This window comes from Bombina bombina, chromosome 2, assembly GCF_027579735.1.
Source record: "Bombina bombina isolate aBomBom1 chromosome 2, aBomBom1.pri, whole genome shotgun sequence".
NCBI classification, from domain to species: domain Eukaryota; kingdom Metazoa; phylum Chordata; class Amphibia; order Anura; family Bombinatoridae; genus Bombina; species Bombina bombina.
Window position 1 is genome coordinate 1,332,434,610 of NC_069500.1, and position 22,792 is coordinate 1,332,457,401.

Consider the following 22,792-nt stretch of genomic DNA (forward strand, 5'->3'; position numbering starts at 1 on the left):
ACCCGTGGACTGATCACACTTAACAGAAGAAACACTGTAATCAAAGTAAATAACACTTAAAAATAAAACGGTACTGTGCCTTTAAGAGAAAAAAAGCTGCACAAGTTCTGCAAAACAGTGTAAAAAAGCAGTAAACTTAACGAAAATTTTACAGTAGTATCTTACAGCTTTAGTAACTTTGCACAACTATGCAAATAAACAATTAACCCCCTAATGGTAAAACCAGATTGAAAAAACGTCAAAACCAGTAAAAAAAAAGACCTTCAGCACCTTGCCACAGCTCTGCTGTGGTGCCTACCTGCCCTTCAGAACGATTTGTGGGAAAAAACCTCCTTTACAGCCCTCAAACACAGCAGGAGCAGTTGGGTGACTTAAGGAAAAGAAACTGCACAACTGAGGCTCGAAAATAGGCCCCTCCCACCTCACTCAATGTTTTGAGGCCTATTAGAAAAAACACCTGAGTGTCTCTAATCAATCATGTGGGTTAAAAAACCCTAACAAAAGCCACAAAAAGACCCCTTCAGTCCCTACAAAAAAAACGTTATAAATGCATCATTTACTTGAACAAACAAAAAACTTTTGTTTTTTTTAACAGTGTCACCAGTAACAAATGAGCCCTTCAAGCAAGCTGAAATTCTTATCCAAGTGTGAATACAGTTTACCCTTTCCCCATGGGGATATTGCCAGGCCTTTCTAGAAAAAACAGTCTGTCTAGAAAAACATAGACTGACCATACCTCATATGCAGCTTTAGCATGCAAACCGTTCCCCCAACTGAAGTTTTCCTGTACTCTTCAGCCCTTGTGAGAACAGCAGTGGATCTTAGTTACAAAGTGCTAAGATCATAATCCTCCTTGCAGAATTCTTCATCTCTTTTTCTGCCAAAGAGTAAATAGTACACACCGGCACCATTTAAAATAAACTTTTGCTTGAGAAATAAAAAACTAACATTTTTGTCTCCACACTCGCTCTGCACTTCCTAGTTACTTAGAGTAGGCAAAGAGAATGACTGGGGGTGGAGTTAAGGGGGGAGCTATATAGGAAGCTCTGCTGTCGGTGCTCTCTTTGCCACTTCCTGTAGGGGAGGAGAATATCCCACAAGTAAGGATGAATCAGTGGACTCAATACATCTTACAAGAGAAATACTATTAAAAACAGGGACACATTCATCAAAGTTTACAAAGCAGCAGTTTTATTAAAAAAAATTACATTTTTTTATTTTCACTGCTACAGCAGCTTCCCCACCTAGAGTTCCTCTATTCACACGTCAGCAATGACTAATTCGGCTTCCTCCAATCACAGCATGGCCTCAGGCAATGACTACCCTGGGGGGAAAGCGGTGATTGGAGGAAGCAGGATTAGTCATTGCCGACGTGTGAATAGAGGAACTCTAGGTGGGGGAAGCTGCTGTAGCTGTGAAAAGAAAAAAAGGTATTTTTTTTAACAAAACGGCTGTTTCTAAACTTTGATGAATGAAAATGCCCCTGTTTTTAATAGTACTTTTTAAAAACGGGCTTTCATTCACCAAAGTTTACCTTCACTTTAAGCTTTTGGCTTGTGTGTCTTTGCCTCCTCCTGGTGGTCAGGTTCTAAATTCCAAAAAGTAATGAATGCAGCTGTGGACTCTTTCCATTTATGAAGAAAAAAAATCTCACGTCGCAGCATAATCAAATAAATGTATGTGATTAATCCCCACTGTTCAATAATCCCCCTCAGGAGATATTAACCCTTGATTCCATACAGATAAAAGGAACCACACTGTGACCCTGTCTTCTGGCATTATATGTGTAAAAAAAAGGAAACTGTCTTACCGGGAATCTATGCCGTAGAACAGAAACACAGCCTCTCAAGTGTGACAGTCTTGTAGCACCGCTCCTGACATGGAATTGAGTGATGGAAGCCAGCAGTGAAATTCATCAACACTGATTGCTTAGGTTAGGTTAGCAGTAGTCTGGATGATTTCGCAGAAAACCTTTCCCTGCATCTCCAGACTAACTTTTATCAATACTCTCACTGAGAGGTTGACATGACTACTTAAATCTCCAGTCCTATCTCAAAGGCAGATACCCTTCTTGAGGACTCTGCGAATCTTCTCACACTTCTCTGCCACATATCGTGACAAAAGGCAAAGAATGACTGGAGTAATGAGGAAGTGGGAGGGATATTAAAGCCTTTGGCTGGGGTGTCTTTGCCTCCTCCTGGTGGCCAGGTGTTGTATTTCCCTACAGTAAGGAATTAAGCCGTGGACTCTCCCTATCTTAGGAAGGAAAAAAATATTTGAAATCTATCTAACTTCCAAAATTAATGGTTGCTACTTTTTTTCAAGACAATGTGGTCTGAAGTGAAATTGTACTATAGAAATCAATTGACAAACTAGACAAGCCATATCTTTAATTGGGATTATTTACTTTTTCCTTTAACAAATATGAGGCCTAAACACAAGATGGGTGAAAATATTGTTACCTTAACTGTGAAACCAGTGCTGGTAAGCTATTCAGTAGCAGCGGTTCAGAAAATACCAGATTTTCAAAAAGGTGCTTATTGTGCAGTTCCCACGTCACCTGGAATTTCTTTAAATGATCATTTTCCTAAGTTGATACAAAATATAATTTTCTTAGTCATTCTAGAAACTAATTAAAAAAACAAACAGAAAAAAAAAAAAACACACAACCTTACCAAAGTGACAAGAAAGGTGCCGATTGTGCATGCCGCTTGACAGAGAGCACTGTATTCTTCAAGAAGCAAGGAGATGAACTGATGCGCCTGTGGGGGCCCCTGTATGGTGGAGGTAACTTTAAACCCTAAAGATAAATGCTTGAGTAGACGGACCTTCATTTCCAGGACATACTCTCGTGCTTGTTGCTCCAGGCGCTGGTATAACTGATAAGGGTCTCTTTCACACAACCTGGATACCCAAATAAAAAGAGAATAGTCTATTAAATTTTAATTAAATGAAAAACACAAATTTATTTTTCTCTCATGATTCAGATAGAGGACGCAATTTGAAGAAAAAAAAAATCCAACTTACTTCTATTATCAAATTTGTTTCATTATGTTTTTTGTTGAAGCGATATCTAGATAGGTAGCGTGCACATGTATGAAGCACTACAATGTATAACTGTTGCAAAACTGCTGCCATATAGTGCTGCAGACATGTGCACACTCCTGAACTTACCTTTCTGCTATTCAACAAAGGATAACAAAAAAACGAAGAAAATGTAATAGAAGTAAATTGGAAAGTTGCTAAAACTGTATTCATGAAAGGACATTTTTGGCTTTTATGTCCCTTTACGGTCTAACATGCACTTAGACTATAGCTATGCTACAAACAGAATCTTACTTCTGGCAGCTAATATTTGGGATTATTCTACCTCTCTATAATGCTTCAACAGAATTGTCTGGCTCCTATGAAAGGGAATTTCTCCTAAATTTAAGAAGTTTGGCATCCCTTCAATAAAATAGGTGCCTGACTAATTATCTGTGTATAGCAGTTGTGGACTAAACTTACATGGTCCAGATAGAACATGTAATTTTAAAGATAGATAATGCCTTTAATACACATTCCCTAGCTTTGCACAACCAACATTGTTATATTAATATACTTCATAACCTCTAAATCTCTGCCTGTTTCTAAGCCCCTGCAGGCGCCCGCTTACCTCAGTGCATTTTATTAGCTTTTCACAGCCAGACAATTCTCGTTCATGTGTGCCATATAGATAACGCTGTGCTCACTCCTGTGGAGTTATGCATGACGCAGCACTAATTGGTTAAATGCAAGTTTGTACAGCACTGAAATAAAGGGGTAGTTTGCAGAGGCTTATATACATAGTAAAAAAAGATAAAAACTTAAATTATGCTTTTCTTCAGATAGAAAGAGTACACAGCTGCATTCATTACTTTTGGGAAATAAGAACTTGGCCAACAGGAGGCGGCAGAGACACCCCAGCCAAAGGATTAAATACCCCTCCCCCACTTCCCTCATACCCAAGTCATTCTGCTAAGGAACAGTAGAAGAAATACCAGGGTGTAAAGGTGCCAGAAGAATAAAAAAATAAGAGACGCCCCACAGAAAAAATAAGGGTGGGGAGCTGTGGATATTGGCAAGAGTCCATGAGCTAGTGACGTATGGGATACACAATCCTACCAGGAGAGGCAAAGTTTCCCAAAACTCAAAATGCTTATAAATACACCCCTCACCACACCCACAATTCAGTTTAAAGGGACAGTCTAGTCCAAAATAAACTTTCATGATTCAGATAGGGCATGTAATTTTAAACATTTTTCCAATTTACTTTTATCACCAATTTTGCTTTGTTCTCTTGGTATTCTTAGTTGAAAGCTTAACCTAGGAGATTCATATGCTAATTTCTTAGACCTTGAAGGCCGCCTCTTAAGAATGCATTTTAACAGGTTTTTCACCACTAGAGGGTGTTAGTTCATGAATTTCATATAGATAACACTGTGCTCATGCACGTGAAGTTACCTGGGAGCTATCACTGATTGGCTAAATTGCAAATCTGTCAAAAGAACTGAAAAAAGGGGCAGTTTGCAGAGGCTCAGATACAAGATAATCACAGAGGTAAAAAATAAATATATAAATATAACTGTGTTGGTTATGCAAAACTGGGGAATGGGTAAAAACAGAATTTATGTTTACCTGATAAATTACTTTCTCCAACGGTGTGTCCGGTCCACGGCGTCATCCTTACTTGTGGGATATTCTCTTCCCCAACAGGAAATGGCAAAGAGCCCAGCAAAGCTGGTCACATGATCCCTCCTAGGCTCCGCCTTCCCCAGTCATTCGACCGACGTAAAGGAGGAATATTTGCATAGGAGAAACCATATGATACCGTGGTGACTGTAGTTAAAGAAAATAAATTATCAGACCTGATTAAAAAACCAGGGCGGGCCGTGGACCGGACACACCGTTGGAGAAAGTAATTTATCAGGTAAACATAAATTCTGTTTTCTCCAACATAGGTGTGTCCGGTCCACGGCGTCATCCTTACTTGTGGGAACCAATACCAAAGCTTTAGGACACGGATGAAGGGAGGGAGCAAATCAGGTCACCTAAATGGAAGGCACCACGGCTTGCAAAACCTTTCTCCCAAAAATAGCCTCAGAAGAAGCAAAAGTATCAAACTTGTAAAATTTGGTAAAAGTGTGCAGTGAAGACCAAGTCGCTGCCTTACATATCTGATCAACAGAAGCCTCGTTCTTGAAGGCCCATGTGGAAGCCACAGCCCTAGTGGAATGAGCTGTGATTCTTTCAGGAGGCTGCCGTCCGGCAGTCTCATAAGCCAATCTGATGATGCTTTTAATCCAAAAAGAGAGAGAGGTAGAAGTTGCTTTTTGACCTCTCCTTTTACCAGAATAAACAACAAACAAGGAAGATGTTTGTCTAAAATCCTTTGTAGCATCTAAATAGAATTTTAGAGCACGAACAACATCCAAATTGTGCAACAAACGTTCCTTCTTTGAAACTGGATTCGGACACAAAGAAGGCACGACTATCTCCTGGTTAATGTTTTTGTTAGAAACAACTTTCGGAAGAAAACCAGGTTTAGTACGTAAAACCACCTTATCTGCATGGAACACCAGATAAGGAGGAGAACACTGCAGAGCAGATAATTCTGAAACTCTTCTAGCAGAAGAAATTGCAACCAAAAACAAAACTTTCCAAGATAATAACTTAATATCAACGGAATGTAAGGGTTCAAACGGAACCCCCTGAAGAACTGAAAGAACTAAATTGAGACTCCAAGGAGGAGTCAAAGGTTTGTAAACAGGCTTGATTCTGACCAGAGCCTGAACAAAGGCTTGAACATCTGGCACAGCTGCCAGCTTTTTGTGAAGTAACACAGACAAGGCAGAAATCTGTCCCTTCAAGGAACTTGCAGATAATCCTTTCTCCAATCCTTCTTGAAGAAAGGATAGAATCTTAGGAATTTTTACCTTGTCCCAAGGGAATCCTTTAGATTCACACCAACAGATATATTTTTTGGTAAATTTTTCTAGTTACAGGCTTTCTGGCCTGAACAAGAGTATCAATAACAGAATCTGAGAACCCTCGCTTTGATAAGATCAAGCGTTCAATCTCCAAGCAGTCAGTTGGAGTGAGACCAGATTCGGATGTTCGAACGGACCTTGAACAAGAAGGTCTCGTCTCAAAGGTAGCTTCCATGGTGGAGCCGATGACATATTCACCAGGTCTGCATACCAAGTCCTGTGTGGCCACGCAGGAGCTATCAAGATCACCGATGCCCTCTCCTGATTGATCCTGGCTACCAGCCTGGGGATGAGAGGAAACGGCGGGAATACATAAGCTAGTTTGAAGGTCCAAGGTGCTACTAGTGCATCTACTAGAGTCGCCTTGGGATCCCTGGATCTGGACCCGTAGCAAGGAACCTTGAAGTTCTGACGAGAGGCCATCAGATCCATGTAGTATCGCTCTCAGTTCCAGAATATTTATCGGTAGAAGAGATTCTTCCCGAGACCAAAGACCCTGAGCTTTCAGGGGTCCCCAGACCGCGCCCCAGCCCATCAGACTGGCGTCGGTCGTGACAATGACCCACTCTGGTCTGCGGAAGCTCATCCCCTGTGACAGGTTGTCCAGGGACAGCCACCAACGGAGTGAATCTCTGGTCCTCTGATTTACTTGTATCGTCGGAGACAAGTCTGTATAGTCCCCATTCCACTGACTGAGCATGCACAGTTGTAATGGTCTTAGATGAATGCGCGCAAAAGGAACTATGTCCATTGCCGCTACCATCAAACCTATTACTTCCATGCACTGCGCTATGGAAGGAAGAGGAACGGAATGAAGTATTTGACAAGAGTTTAGAAGTTTTGTTTTTCTGGCCTCTGTCAGAAAAATCCTCATTTCTAAGGAGTCTATTATTGTTCCCAAGAAGGGAACCCTCGTTGACGGAGATAGAGAACTCTTTTCTACGTTCACTTTCCATCCGTGAGATCTGAGAAAGGCCAGGACAATGTCCGTGTGAGCCTTTGCTTGAGGAAGGGACGACGCTTGAATCAGAATGTCGTCCAAGTAAGGTACTACTGCAATGCCCCTTGGTCTTAGCACCGCTAGAAGGGACCCTAGTACCTTTGTGAAAATCCTTGGAGCAGTGGCTAATCCGAACGGAAGTGCCACGAACTGGTAATGCTTGTCCAGGAATGCGAACCTTAGGAACCGATGATGTTCCTTGTGGATAGGAATATGTAGATACGCATCCTTTAAATCCACCGTGGTCATGAATTGACCTTCCTGGATGGAAGGAAGAATTGTTCGAATGGTTTCCATTTTGAACGATGGAACCTTGAGAAACTTGTTTAGGATCTTGAGATCTAAGATTGGTCTGAACGTTCCCTCTTTTTTGGGAACTACGAACAGATTGGAGTAGAACCCCATCCCTTGTTCTCCTAATGGAACAGGATGAATCACTCCCATTTTTAACAGGTCTTCTACACAATGTAAGAATGCCTGTTTTTTTATGTGGTCTGAAGACAATTGAGACCTGTGGAACCTCCCCCTTGGGGGAAGCCCCTTGAATTCCAGAAGATAACCTTGGGAGACTATTTCTAGCGCCCAAGGATCCAGAACATCTCTTGCCCAAGCCTGAGCGAAGAGAGAGAGTCTGCCCCCCACCAGATCCGGTCCCGGATCGGGGGCCAACATCTCATGCTGTCTTGGTAGCAGTGGCAGGTTTCTTGGCCTGCTTTCCCTTGTTCCAGCCTTGCATTGGTCTCCAGGCTGGCTTGGCTTGAGAAGTATTACCCTCTTGCTTAGATGACGTAGCACTTGGGGCTGGTCCGTTTCTACGAAAGGGACGAAAATTTGGTTTATTTTTGGCCTTGAAAGACCTATCCTGAGGAAGGGCGTGGCCCTTGCCCCCAGTGATATCAGAGATAATCTCTTTCAAGTCAGGGCCAAACAGCGTTTTCCCCTTGAAAGGAATGTTAAGCAATTTGTTCTTGGAAGACGCATCCGCTGACCAAGATTTTAACCAAAGCGCTCTGCGCGCCACAATAGCAAACCCAGAATTTTTCGCCGCTAACCTAGCCAATTGCAAAGTGGCGTCTAGGGTGAAAGAATTAGCCAATTTGAGAGCACGGATTCTGTCCATAATCTCCTCATAAGAAGGAGAATTACTAGTGATCGCCTTTTCTAGCTCATCGAACCAGAAACACGCGGCTGTAGTGACAGGGACAATGCATGAAATTGGTTGTAGAAGGTAACCTTGCTGAACAAACATCTTTTTAAGCAAACCTTCTAATTTTTTATCCATAGGATCTTTGAAAGCACAACTATCTTCTATGGGTATAGTGGTGCGTTTGTTTAGAGTAGAAACCGCCCCCTCGACCTTGGGGACTGTCTGCCATAAGTCCTTTCTGGGGTCGACCATAGGAAACAATTTTTTAAATATGGGGGGAGGGACGAAAGGTATACCGGGCCTTTCCCATTCTTTATTTACAATGTCCGCCACCCGCTTGGGTATAGGAAAAGCTTCGGGGGGCCCCGGGACCTCTAGGAACTTGTCCATTTTACATAGTTTCTCTGGGATGACCAAATTCTCACAATCATCCAGAGTGGATAACACCTCCTTAAGCAGAGCGCGGAGATGTTCCAACTTAAATTTAAATGTAATCACATCAGGTTCAGCTTGTTGAGAAATTTTCCCTGAATCTGAAATTTCTCCCTCAGACAAAACCTCCCTGGCCCCCTCAGACTGGTGTAGGGGCCCTTCAGAAACAATATCATCAGCGTCCTCATGCTCTTCAGTATTTTCTAAAACAGAGCAGTCGCGCTTTCGCTGATAAGTGGGCATTTTGGCTAAAATGTTTTTGATAGAATTATCCATTACAGCCGTTAATTGTTGCATAGTAAGGAGTATTGGCGCGCTAGATGTACTAGGGGCCTCCTGTGTGGGCAAGACTGGTGTAGACGAAGGAGGGGATGATGCAGTACCATGCTTACTCCCCTCACTTGAGGAATCATCTTGGGCATCATTTTCTCTAAATTTTGTGTCACATAAATCACATCTATTTAAATGAGAAGGAACCTTGGCTTCCCCACATTCAGAACACAGTCTATCTGGCAGTTCAGACATGTTAAACAGGCATAAACTTGATAACAAAGTACAAAAAACGTTTTAAAATAAAACCGTTACTGTCACTTTAAATTTTAAACTGAACACACTTTATTACTGCAATTGCGAAAAAGTATGAAGGAATTGTTCAAAATTCACCAAAATTTCACCACAGTGTCTTAAAGCCTTAAAAGTATTGCACACCAAATTTGGAAGCTTTAACCCTTAAAATAACGGAACCGGAGCCGTTTTGATATTTAACCCCTTTACAGTCCCTGGTATCTGCTTTGCTGAGACCCAACCAAGCCCAAAGGGGAATACGATACCAAATGACGCCTTCAGAAAGTCTTTTCTATGTATCAGAGCTCCTCACACATGCATCTGCATGTCATGCTTCTCAAAAACAAGTGCGCAATACAGGCGCGAAAATGAGACTCTGCCTATGATTAGGGAAAGCCCCTAGAGAATAAGGTGTCCAATACAGTGCCTGCCGGTTATTTTACAAAATTCCCAAGATTAAAATAATTCCTCAAGGCTATGGAGTATAAAATATGTTTATATATAAATCGATTTAGCCCAAAAAATGTCTACAGTCTTAAAAAGCCCTTGTGAAGCCCTTATTTACTGTCTGTAATAAAAATGGCTTACCGGATCCCATAGGGAAAATGACAGCTTCCAGCATTACATCGTCTTGTTAGAATGTGTCATACCTCAAGCAGCAAAAGTCTGCTCACTGTTCCCCCAACTGAAGTTAATTCCTCTCAACAGTCCTGTGTGGAACAGCCATCGATTTTAGTAACGGTTGCTAAAAACATAATTTATGCTTACCTGATAAATTCCTTTCTTCTGTTGTGTGATCAGTCCACGGGTCATCATTACTTCTGGGATATAACTCCTCCCCAACAGGAAATGCAAGAGGATTCACCCAGCAGAGCTGCATATAGCTCCTCCCCTCTACGTCACTCCCAGTCATTCGACCAAGAATCAACGAGAAAGGAGAAACCAAGGGTGAAGTGGTGACTGGAGTATAATTTAAAAAATATCTACCTGCCTTAAAAAACAGGGCGGGCCGTGGACTGATCACACAACAGAAGAAAGGAATTTATCAGGTAAGCATAAATTATGTTTTCTTCTGTTATGTGTGATCAGTCCACGGGTCATCATTACTTCTGGGATACCAATACCAAAGCAAAAGTACACGGATGACGGGAGGGATAGGCAGGCTCATTATACAGAAGGAACCACTGCCTGAAGAACCTTTCTCCCAAAAATAGCCTCCGAAGAAGCAAAAGTGTCAAATTTGTAAAATTTGGAAAAAGTATGAAGCGAAGACCAAGTTGCAGCCTTGCAAATCTGTTCAACAGAGGCCTCATTCTTAAAGGCCCAAGTGGAAGCCACAGCTCTAGTAGAATGAGCTGTAATTCTTTCAGGAGGCTGCTGTCCAGCAGTCTCATAGGCTAAACGAATTATGCTACGAAGCCAGAAGGAGAGAGAGGTAGCCGAAGCCTTATGACCTCTCCTCTGACCAGAGTACACGACAAACAGGGAAGACGTTTGTCGAAAATCCTTAGTTGCCTGCAAGTAGAACTTGAGGGCACGAACTACATCCAGATTGTGTAGAAGACGTTCCTTCTTTGAAGAAGGATTCGGGCACAGGGAAGGAACCACGATCTCTTGATTGATGTTCCTGTTAGTGACTACCTTAGGTAAGAACCCAGGTTTAGTACGCAGAACTACCTTATCTGAATGAAAAATCAAATAAGGAGAATCACAATGTAAAGCTGATAACTCAGAGACTCTCCGAGCCGAAGAAATAGCCATTAAAAATAACACTTTCCAAGATAACAACTTTATATCAATGGAATGAAGGGGTTCAAACGGAACTCCTTGTAGAACGTTAAGAACAAGGTTTAAACTCCATGGCGGAGCAACAGTTTTAAACACAGGCTTGATTCTAGCTAAAGCCTGACAAAAGACCTGGACGTCTGGATTTTCTGACAGACGCCTGTGCAACAAGATGGACAGAGCTGAGATCTGTCCCTTTAATGAACTAGCCGATAAACCCTTTTCTAAACCTTCTTGTAGAAAAGACAATATCCTAGGAATCCTAACCTTACTCCAGGAGTAACCTTTGGATTCGCACCAGTATAGGTATTTACGCCATATCTTATGGTAAATCCTTCTGGTAACAGGCTTCCTAGCCTGTATCAGGGTATCAATAACCGACTCAGAAAAACCACGTTTTGATAAAATCAAGCGTTCAATTTCCAAGCAGTCAGCTTCAGAGAAGTTAGATTTTGATGTTTGAATGGACCCTGTATCAGAAGGTCCTGTCTTAGAGGTAGAGACCAAGGTGGACAGGATGACATGTCCACTAGATCTGCATACCAAGTCCTGCGTGGCCATGCAGGCGCTATTAGAATCACTGATGCTCTCTCCTGTTTGATTTTGGCAATCAATCGAGGAAGCAGCGGGAAGGGTGGAAACACATAAGCCATCCCGAAGTTCCAAGGTGCTGTCAAAGCATCTATCAGAACCGCTCCCGGATCCCTGGATCTGGACCCGTAGCGAGGAAGTTTGGCGTTCTGGCGAGACGCCATGAGATCTATCTCTGGTTTGCCCCAACGTCGAAGTATTTGGGCAAAGACCTCCGGATGAAGTTCCCACTCCCCCGGATGAAAAGTCTGGCGACTCAAGAAATCCGCCTCCCAGTTCTCCACTCCCGGGATGTGGATTGCTGACAGGTGGCAAGAGTGAGACTCTGCCCAGCGAATTATCTTTGATACTTCCATCATTGCTAGGGAGCTTCTTGTCCCTCCTTGATGGTTGATGTAAGCTACATTCGTGATGTTGTCCGACTGAAACCTGATGAACCCCCGAGTTTTTAACTGGGGCCAAGCCAGAAGGGCATTGAGAACTGCTCTCAATTCCAGAATGTTTATTGGTAGGAGACTTTCCTCCTGATTCCATTGTCCCTGAGCCTTCAGAGAATTCCAGACAGCGCCCCAACCTAGAAGGCTGGCGTCTGTTGTTACAATTGTCCAGTTCGGCCTGCTGAATGGCATCCCCCTGGACAGATGTGGCCGAGAAAGCCACCATAGAAGAGAGTTTCTGGTCTCTTGATCCAGATTCAGAGTAGGGGACAAGTCTGAGTAATCCCCATTCCACTGACTCAGCATGCACAATTGCAGCGGTCTGAGATGTAGACGTGCAAAGGGTACTATGTCCATTGCTGCTACCATTAAGCCGATCACCTCCATGCATTGAGCTACTGACGGGAGTTGAATGGAATGAAGGACACGGCATGCATTTAGAAGCTTTGTTAATCTGTCTTCTGTCAGATAAATCTTCATTTCTACAGAATCTATAAGAGTCCCCAAGAATGGAACTCTTGTGAGAGGAAAGAGAGAACTCTTCTTTTCGTTCACTTTCCATCCATGCGACCTTAGAAATGCCAGAACTAACTCTGTATGAGACTTGGCAGTTTGAAAGCTTGAAGCTTGTATCAGAATGTCGTCTAGGTACGGAGCTACCGAAATTCCTCGCGGTCTTAGAACCGCCAGAAGGGCACCCAGAACCTTTGTGAAGATTCTTGGAGCCGTAGCCAATCCGAATGGAAGAGCTACAAACTGGTAATGCCTGTCTAAGAAGGCAAACCTTAGATACCGGTAATGATCTTTGTGAATCGGTATGTGAAGGTAAGCATCCTTTAAATCCACTGTGGTCATGTACTGACCCTTTTGGATCATGGGTAAGATTGTCCGAATAGTTTCCATTTTGAACGATGGAACTCTTAGGAATTTGTTTAGGATCTTTAAATCCAAGATTGGCCTGAAAGTTCCCTCTTTTTTGGGAACCACAAACAGGTTTGAGTAAAACCCTTGTCCTTGTTCCGACCGCGGAACCGGATGGATCACTCCCATTAATAACAGATCTTGTACACAGCGTAGAAACGCTTCTTTCTTTATCTGGTTTGTTGACAACCTTGACAGATGAAATCTCCCTCTTGGGGGAGAGAATTTGAAGTCTAGAAGGTATCCCTGAGATATGATCTCTAGCGCCCAGGGATCCTGAACATCTCTTGCCCAAGCCTGGGCGAAGAGAGAGAGTCTGCCCCCCACTAGATCCGGTCCCGGATCGGGGGCCCTCGATTCATGCTGTCTTAGGGGCAGCAGCAGGTTTCCTGGTCTGCTTGCCCTTGTTCCAGGACTGGTTAGGTTTCCAGCCTTGTCTGTAACGAGCAACGGCTCCTTCCTGTTTTGGTGCAGTGGAAGTTGGTGCTGCTCCTGCTTTGAAATTCCGAAAGGGACGAAAATTAGACTGTCTAGCCTTAACTTTGGCTTTGTCTTGAGGCAGGGCGTGGCCCTTACCTCCTGTAATGTCAGCGATAATTTCTTTCAAACCGGGCCCAAATAAAGTTTGCCCTTTGAAAGGTTTATTAAGTAATTTGGACTTAGAAGTTACATCAGCTGACCAGGATTTTAGCCACAGCGCCCTACGTGCCTGAATGGCGAATCCTGAGTTCTTAGCCATAAGTTTGGTTAAATGTACTACGGCCTCCGAAATGAATGAATTAGCTAGTTTAAGGACTCTAAGCCTGTCCGTAATGTCGTCCAGCGTAGCTGAACTAAGGTTCTCTTCCAGAGACTCCATCCAAAATGCTGCCGCAGCCGTAATCGGCGCGATGCATGCAAGGGGTTGCAATATAAAACCTTGTTGAACAAACATTTTCTTAAGGTAACCCTCTAATTTTTTATCCATTGGATCTGAAAAAGCACAGCTATCCTCCACCGGGATAGTGGTACGCTTAGCTAAAGTAGAAACTGCTCCCTCCACCTTAGGGACCGTTTGCCATAAGTCCCGTGTGGTGGCGTCTATTGGAAACATCTTTCTAAATATTGGAGGGGGTGAGAACGGCACACCGGGTCTATCCCACTCCTTAGTAACAATTTCAGTTAGTCTCTTAGGTATAGGAAAAACGTCAGTACTCGCCGGTACCGCAAAGTATTTATCCAACCTACACAATTTCTCTGGTATTGCAACAGTGTTACAATCATTAAGAGCCGCTAAAACCTCCCCTAGTAATACACGGAGGTTCTCCAATTTAAATTTAAAATTTGAAATATCTGAATCCAATCTGTTTGGATCAGAACCGTCACCCACAGAATGAAGCTCTCCGTCCTCATGCTCTGCAAGCTGTGACGCAGTATCAGACATGGCTCTAGTATTATCAGCGCACTCTGTTCTCACCCCAGAGTGATCACGCTTGCCCCTTAGTTCTGGTAATTTAGCCAAAACTTCAGTCATAACAGTAGCCATATCTTGTAATGTTATCTGTAATGGCCGCCCAGATGTACTAGGCGTCACAATATCACGCACCTCCCGGGCGGGAGATGCAGGTACTGACACGTGAGGCGAGTTAGTCGGCATAACTCTCCCCTCGCTGTTTGGTGAAATTTGTTCAATTTGTACAGATTGGCTTTTATTTAAAGTAGCATCAATACAGTTAGTACATAAATTTCTATTGGGCTCCACCTTGGCATTGGAACAAATGACACAGGTATCTTCCTCTGAATCAGACATGTTTAACACACTAGCAAATAAACTTGCAACTTGGTTACAATCTTATTTAACAAAAACGTACTGTGCCTCAAGAAGCACTAAACGATTAAATGACAGTTGAAATAATGAACTGAAAAACTGTTATAGCATCAATCCTTGAAAACAACACAACTTTTAGCAAAGGTTTGTTCCCATTAGTAAAGTAACAATAATTAAATTTGAAACGTAAAAATTACAGAGCAACGTTTTTAATCACAGTCAATATATAAGTCTCACAGCTCTGCTGAGAGAATCTACCTCCCTTCAAAGAAGTTTGAAGACCCCTGAGTTCTTTTTTAGAGATGAACCGGATCATGCAGGAAATACAAGAGTAACTGACTGGAAATTTTTGATGCGTAGCAAAGAGCGCCAAAAACGGCCCCTCCCCCTCACACACAGCAGTGAGAGAGAAACGAAACTGTCACAATTAAAACAAGCAACTGCCAAGTGGAAAAATAATGCCCAAACATTTATTCACTCAGTACCTCAGAAAATGCAAACGATTCTACATTCCAGCAAAAACGTTTAACATAATAAATACCTATTAAAAGGTTTAATGTACTTTTTACAGAGTAATTCCAGTGAAGTACCATTCCCGGAATACTGAAGTGTAGAGTATACATACATGTTATTATAACGGTATGGCAGGATTTTCTCATCAATTCCATTCAGAAAATAAAAACTGCTACATACCTCAATGCAGATTCATCTGCCCGCTGTCCCCTGATCTGAAGCTTTAACCTCCCTCAGATGGCCGAGAAACAGCAATATGATCTTAACTACTCCGGTTAAAATCATAGTAAAAACTCTGGTAGATGCTTCTTCAAACTCTGCCAGAGAGGCAATAACACGCTCCGGTGCTATTGTAAAATAACAAACTTTTGATTGAAGTTATAAAAACTAAGTATAATCACCATAGTCCTCTCACACATCCTATCTAGTCGTTGGGTGCAAGAGAATGACTTGGAGTGACGTAGAGGGGAGGAGCTATATGCAGCTCTGCTGGGTGAATCCTCTTGCATTTCCTGTTGGGGAGGAGTTATATCCCAGAAGTAATGATGACCCGTGGACTGATCACACATAACAGAAGAAATCATTTTCCTCTTACAAACTGAAATCTTCATCTCTTTTCTGTTTCAGAGTAAATAGTACATACCAGCACTATTTTAAAATAACAAACTCTTGATTGAATAATAAAAACTACAGTTAAACACTAAAAAACTCTAAGCCATCTCCGTGGAGATGTTGCCTGTACAACGGCAAAGAGAATGACTGGGGAAGGCGGAGCCTAGGAGGGATCATGTGACCAGCTTTGCTGGGCTCTTTGCCATTTCCTGTTGGGGAAGAGAATATCCCACAAGTAAGGATGACGCCGTGGACCGGACACACCTATGTTGGAGAAAAAGGGATTATCTATCTTTTAAAACAATAACATTCTGGTGTAGAATGTCCCTTTAACAAATAGCCAAGTAGTGGGGTGTTAGAAAAAGGAGTAGAAAGCATCAAAAAGGAACTGGAAATAGTTGTGCTTTATACAAAAAATCATAACCACCATAAAAAGGGTGGGTCTCATGGACTCTTGCCAATATGAAAGAAATTAATTTATCAGTTAAGTTCTTACATAAATTACGTTTTCTTTCATGTAATTGGCAAGAATCCATGAGCTAGTGACTTATGGGATAGCAATACCCAAGATGTGGAGCTCAATAGAAGAGTCACTAAAGAGGGAGGGATACAAATACAAACAGCCATTTTCTGCTGAAAAAAATTAAATCCAAAGCCAAAAGAATAAGTTTTTCTCATAAATGCAAAGAAAAAACTTAAAACATAAGCAGAGGAATCAAACTGAAACAGCTGCCTGAAGAACCTTTCTACCAAAAACTGCTTCCAAAGAGGCAAATACATCAAAACGGTAGAATTTAGTAAATGAATGCAAAGAAGACCAAGTTGCCGCTTTGCAAATCTGATCAACTGTAGCTTCATTCTTAAAAGCCCATGAAGTAGAGACTGATCTAGTCGAATAAGCTGTGATTCTCTGAGGCGTAGCCTGACCGACTCCTAATAAGCCTTATGAAAAAAGCTTTAACCAAGATGCCAAGGAAAGTTTTCTGACCTTTCCTAGAACCAGAAAAAACAAATAGACTAGAAGTCTTCCTGAAATCTTTAGTAGCTTCAACATAATATTTCAAAGCTCTTACAACATCCAGAGACTGTAAGGATCTCTCCAAAGAATTCTTAGGATTAGGACACAAAGAGGGGACAACAATTTCCCTATTAATGTTGTTAGAATTCACAACCTTAGGTAGGAATTTAAATGAAGTCTGCAAAACTGCCTTATCCTTATGGAAAATCAGAAAAGGAGACTCAGAAAATAAAGCAGATAATTCAGAAACTCTTCTAGCAGAAGAGATAGCCAAAAGGAACACTTTCTAAGAAATTAGTTAATATCCAATGAATGCATAGGCTCAAAAGAAGGGGCCTATAAATCCTTCAAAACAAAATTTAGACTCCAAGAAGGAAAAATTGATTTAATGACAGGCTTGATACGGACCAAAGCCTGTACAAAACAGTGAATATCAGGAAGCTTAGCAATATTTCTTTGAAACAAAACAGAGAGCAGAGATTTGTCCCTTCAAGAAACTTGCACACAAACCATCTCCAAACCATCATGAAGAACTGTAAAATTCTAGGCATTCTTAAAAGAATGCCAGGACAATTTATGAGAAGAACACCAAGAAATAAGTCTTCTAAACTCGATAATAAATATTCCTAGAGAGATTTACGAGCCTGTAAAATATTATCAATCACTGAGTCAGAGAAGCCTCTATGACTAAGTACTAAGCGTTCAATTTCCATACCTTCAAATTTAATGATTTGAGATCCTGATGGAAAAAAACGGCCCTTGAGACAGGTCTGGTCTTAAAGAAAGTGGCCAAGGTTGGCAACTGGACATCCGGACAAGATCCGTATACCATAACCTGTGAGGCCATGCTGGTGCTACCAGAAACACAAACGATCCGTCCATGATGATGATCTTGGAAATCACAATTGGAAGAAGAACTAGAGGCGGGAAGATATAAGCAGGTTGGTAAAACCAAGGAACTGCTAACGCATCCAGCGACTCGACCTGAGAATCCCTGGACCTGGATAGGTACCTGGGAAGTCTATTGTTTAGATGAAAAAAAAATCACATCTGGATGGAGCGACCACTCCCCCGGATGTACAGTTGAGCTGAGATAATCCACTTCCCAACTGTCTACACCTGTGATATGTACCACAAGAATTAGACAAGAGCTGGATTCCGCCCAAACAAGTATCCGAGATACTTTTTTCATAGCTTGGGGACTGTGAGTCCCACCCTGATGATTGACATATGCCACAGTTGTGATATTGTCTGTCTGAAAACAAATGAACGGTTCTCTCTTCAACAGAGGCCTAACCCTGAAGAGCCCTGAAAATAGCACGGAGTTCCAAAATATTAATTGGTAATCTCGCCTCTTGAGATTTCCAAACCCCTTGTGCTGTCAGAGATCCCCAGACAGCTCCTCAACCTGAAAAAGACTTGCATCTGTTGAGAATACAGTCCAGGTTCGAAGAACAAAGGAGGCCCCTTGAACTATACAATGGTGATCTAACCACCAAGACAGAAAGAGAGTTGAACATTGGGATTTAAGGATATTATGATAACTTTATATTATCCCTGCACCATTGAATCAGCATACAAAGCTGGAGAGGTCTCATATGAAGACGAGCAAAGGAGATCACGTCCGATGTTGCAAACATGAGACCTAAAACTTTCATTCACATAGCTACTGAAGGGAAAAAACTGAGACTGAAGGTTCCGACAAGCTGAAACCAATTTAATTTGTCTCTTGTCTGTTAGAGACAGAGTCATGGACACAATCTATCTGGAAACCTAAAAAGGTGACCCTTGTCTGAGGAATCAAGGAACTTTTTGGTAAATTGATCCTCTAACCATGTATTTGAAGAAACAACACTAGTTGATTTGTGTGAGATTCAAAATGTTCAGATCCAGAACTGGCCTGAATGAATTCTCTTTTTGGGACAATGAATAGACTTGAATAAAACCCCAAACCCTGTTCCTGAACAGAACTGGTATGATTACCACTGAAAGCTCTAGATCTGAAACACTTCAGAAAAACCTGAACCTTCACTGGATTTGCTGGGAGGTGTGAGAGAAAGAACATTCTCACAAGAGGTCTTACTAAGTTACTGACGAACACAGAAGAACCCCTTAAAAACCCATTGTGCTAGCACACATAACAGGCGCAAAAGTGAAAGCTAAGCAACCGCAAACCTTCCGTTTGCTAGGCAGGAAAGCCCACCATCAGTTCACGTTAGTTGGCTGTCCCAAGGGAACCGTATCATCCGGCACAAGACAAGGCACAAGGAGCCCCGGCTCTCAATAAATCTAGCCAAGTTGGAAAACAGAACAGCCAGAACAAGGGCTAAGCCCAAGTACCCCAGAAACTGGAGCCCCCAGGCAAGTCCTAGGATCATAAGGTCCGGTAATATCCCACAGCGGGATCCAAAAAGAGAAAACGCTGAGTAAAACCCTCGACAACCGGAAGATCAGGACAAGAAGCCCCACAAATGTTTAGATTAAGCAATCTTCCAGGCACATAAATCCCTCGTCTGATAAAAAAACAGACCTCCCAGGGAAAAAATCCAGAACAACAAGAGAAAGAATCCCTTGCAGGTCCCAACCCAAAGGGAAGAGACCACTCCTTGAAGGAGCCCAACACTCCAAAGAGCCAGGGCCATAAAAGGACAATAGCGATAAAAGGCGTCCAAGCATCATTAACATGATTGTGCTAGAAAAGTGCAGCTAATCGTCCTAAGGGACACAAACCACTGCTCAATTAATCAACCTCAAAAGGAGGAAAGGCTGAGTAGACCTCGCCAGGGATTGAACTAGCAACCCTTGGTTTGCTACAGTACAGAGTAGCCACACAGCATTAGAATGCCGAGCTAGCTATCCAGCTAGTCCGAGCTCCAGACACAAGGGGACAGTGAGGATAAGTCACATGAACAGAGCAACATCAAGCCTCCACATCACCTCAGATTCGAAGTCAGAGGACAGTAAAACATGGGTTTGGATGCCACCTGGATGGCAATACCTGAACCATATGAGTGGAAAACCACTAGAACCTCTTCTATCCAGAGGAGGAGATGCAGAGCATTCCCAAAACTGGAGAAGGACCCCTAACCGGAGCCCAAAAAGACCTCACTGTCTAAAGTCCCGAAAAAGGAACCACCAACTTCCGAAGGGAATCCAGGTCCCCCGAAAGCGACCCATCAACAAGGAGAACAGACAATCCAAGATGTCTCAATGAAGAAGAGAACCACTAAAGAAACAAGTACAATTTCCTAAAGCAACACCGCCCCGACCGGCTAAACCCTCTAATTTTCCCACCACATGGGAAGGAATACTCTATGTTCCGAGGGTATCGGAAGCAACAGAGAGAGACGCAGCAAAATTCACTGACCCAGTCACCAGAGAGACGGCTATTTAGGACAGAAACAATCCCGAGAGCCGCACAGTCCCGCAAGTCCTCTTGAGAATCCTTAGCTGAAACTTGTAAATAACGTTAATAGCACTCGGCACCACAACCTGACCAGCAAAGTATCAGGCGCCAGGTGTCTGAATAAGCCACGAGGCAGAAGATCTGAACCCAAGCAGGACAAGCCTGCAACCAGAGTCATAACTGCCAAGTTGGCTAAATCCGCCCTCAGAGAGAGAGGAAGAAAAAAAAAAGACACAATCGGACTAACGTGTTCCGAACAACTTCCGTAGAAGCAAACAGCGAGTATCGATCCCAGAGAGAGTTCCCACAGGAAATATAGTATGAAGAAAATTTATCCTAACCGGATTTAAAAAAAAAAAAAAAAAAAAATAAGAGACAGGCAAACCGGGGGTTAACGCCCAAGAACAACAGAAGGATCCGCAGGACTAGCCTAACAGAAACCCTGTTCTTCCAACAAAACTGGGAAGGATCTCGATAAGACTTAAAGGAGATTACTTCATCCGTTATAGCGAGAGAAGGGAAAGGTGCCAATACAGAGAACTTCTGCATACAGTGAGCGGATATTAGGAACAGACCAAAACCTGTTAGAGGGGTGTGTGGAGCCAACTAGAAGCAGTGGACTTACGCGCATAATCCGCAAAAAAAAAACACACACAAAAACAGAAGGCTGCTGAGCAAAAGTTAAATATGAGATACTTTATTCCAATAAAATAAGAAAGATACGACACACCAAAAAAGAGGGTTCCAGCTATCTTGCATGTGTCGCGCCGTGAAGCGCTTACTCAGATACTGAAATCAAGTAAAAACAGCTGTTACATTTAAAGGCTGAAGCAACAATGAAAACATTGTCCATATACTGACGTAAGACATAGCTGTCATACAGACTGATAAAACAATTTATGTAGGAATTTACATAAATTATTGGCAAAAGTCCATGAGTTTCATATTGGCAAAACTCCATGAGCTAGTGACGTATGGGATATACATTCCTACCAGGAGGGGCAAAGTTTCCCAAACCACAAAATGCATATAAATACACCCTCAACCACACCCACAATTCAGTTTAACGAATAGCCAAGAAGTGGGGGGAAAAGAAAGGAGCGAAAGCATCAACAAGGAATTGGAATAATTGTGCTTTATACCAAAAAAAATCATAACCACCATAAAAAGGGTGGGTCTCATGGACTCTTGCCAATATGAAAAATGAATTTATCAGGTAAATTCCTACATAAATTATGTTTTCTTTCATGTAATTGGCAAGAGTCCATGAGCTAGTGACGTATGGGATAGCAAATACCCAAGATGTGGAACTCCACGTAAGAGTCACTAGAGAGGAATAAAAATAAAGACAGCCAATTCCGCTGAAAAATTAATCCACAACCCAAATCAAAAGTTTTAATCTTTATAATGAAAAAAAAATAATGAAATTATAAGCAGAAGAATCAAACAGCTGCCTGAAGTACTTTTCTACCAAAAACTGCTTCTGAAGAAGAGAAAACATCAAAATGGTAGAATTTAGTAAAAGTATGCAAAGAAGACGAAGTCATTGCTTTGCAAATCTGATCAAAAGAAGCTGCATTCTTAAAAGCCCAGGAAGTAGAAACTGACCTAGTAGAATGAGCCGTAATCCTCTGAGGCGTGGATTTACCCGACTCCAAATAAGCATGATGAATCAAAAGCTTTAACCAAGATGCCAAAGAAATGGCAGAAGCCTTCTGGCCTTTCCTAGAACCAGAAAAGATAACAAATAGACTAGAAGTCTTTCTGAAATCTTTAGTAGCTTCAACATATTTCAAAGCTCTTACCACATTCAAAGAATGTAAAGATCTCTCCAGAGAATTCTTAGGATTAGGACACACCGAAGGGACAACAATTTCTCTACTAATGTTGTTGGCATTCACAACTTTAGGTAAAAATTTTAATGAAGTCCGCAAAACCGCCCTATCCTGATGAAAAATCGGAAAAGGAGACTCACAAGAAAGAGTAGATAAAACAGAAACTCTTCTAGAAAAGGAACACCACTTTCCAAGAAAGTAATTTAATCTCCAGAGAATGCATAGGCTCAAACAGAGGAGCCTGTAAAGCCTTCAAAACCAGATTAAGACTCCAAGGAGGAGAAATTGATTTAATGACAGGCTTAATACGAACCAAAGCCTGTACAAAACAATGAATATCAGGAAGTTTAGCAATTTTTCTGTGAAACAGAAGAGAAAGACGAGATTTGTCCTTTCAAAGAACTTGCAGACAAACCCTTATCTAAACCATCCTGAAGAAACTGAAAAATTCTAGGAATTCTAAAAGAATGCCAAGAGAATTTATGAGAAGAGCACCATGAGATGTAAGTCTTCCAAACTCGATAATAAATCTTTCTAGACACAGATTTATGAGCCTGCAACATAATAATATAATCACTGAGTCAGAGAAACCTCTATGAGTAAGCACTAAGCGTTCAATTTCCATACCATAAAATTTAAAGGGATCCTGATGGGAAAAACGAACCTTGAGTTATAAGGTCTGGCCTTAATGGAAGCGGCCAAGGTTGGCAACTGGA

General features: G+C 42.0%; 1 protein-coding gene across 1 annotated transcript in view; it reads right to left on the reverse strand.

The window, feature by feature from the left end:
- The window catches only part of FAM193A (family with sequence similarity 193 member A), a gene marked incomplete in the record, with an annotated part of 656,361 nt that overhangs the window by 369,321 nt on the left and 264,248 nt on the right, over positions 1–22,792 (reverse strand). The window contains 2 exon segments of the mRNA XM_053704204.1: positions 2,463–2,587; positions 2,676–2,904. Of these exon segments, the coding sequence (XP_053560179.1) occupies positions 2,463–2,587; positions 2,676–2,904 (354 nt within the window).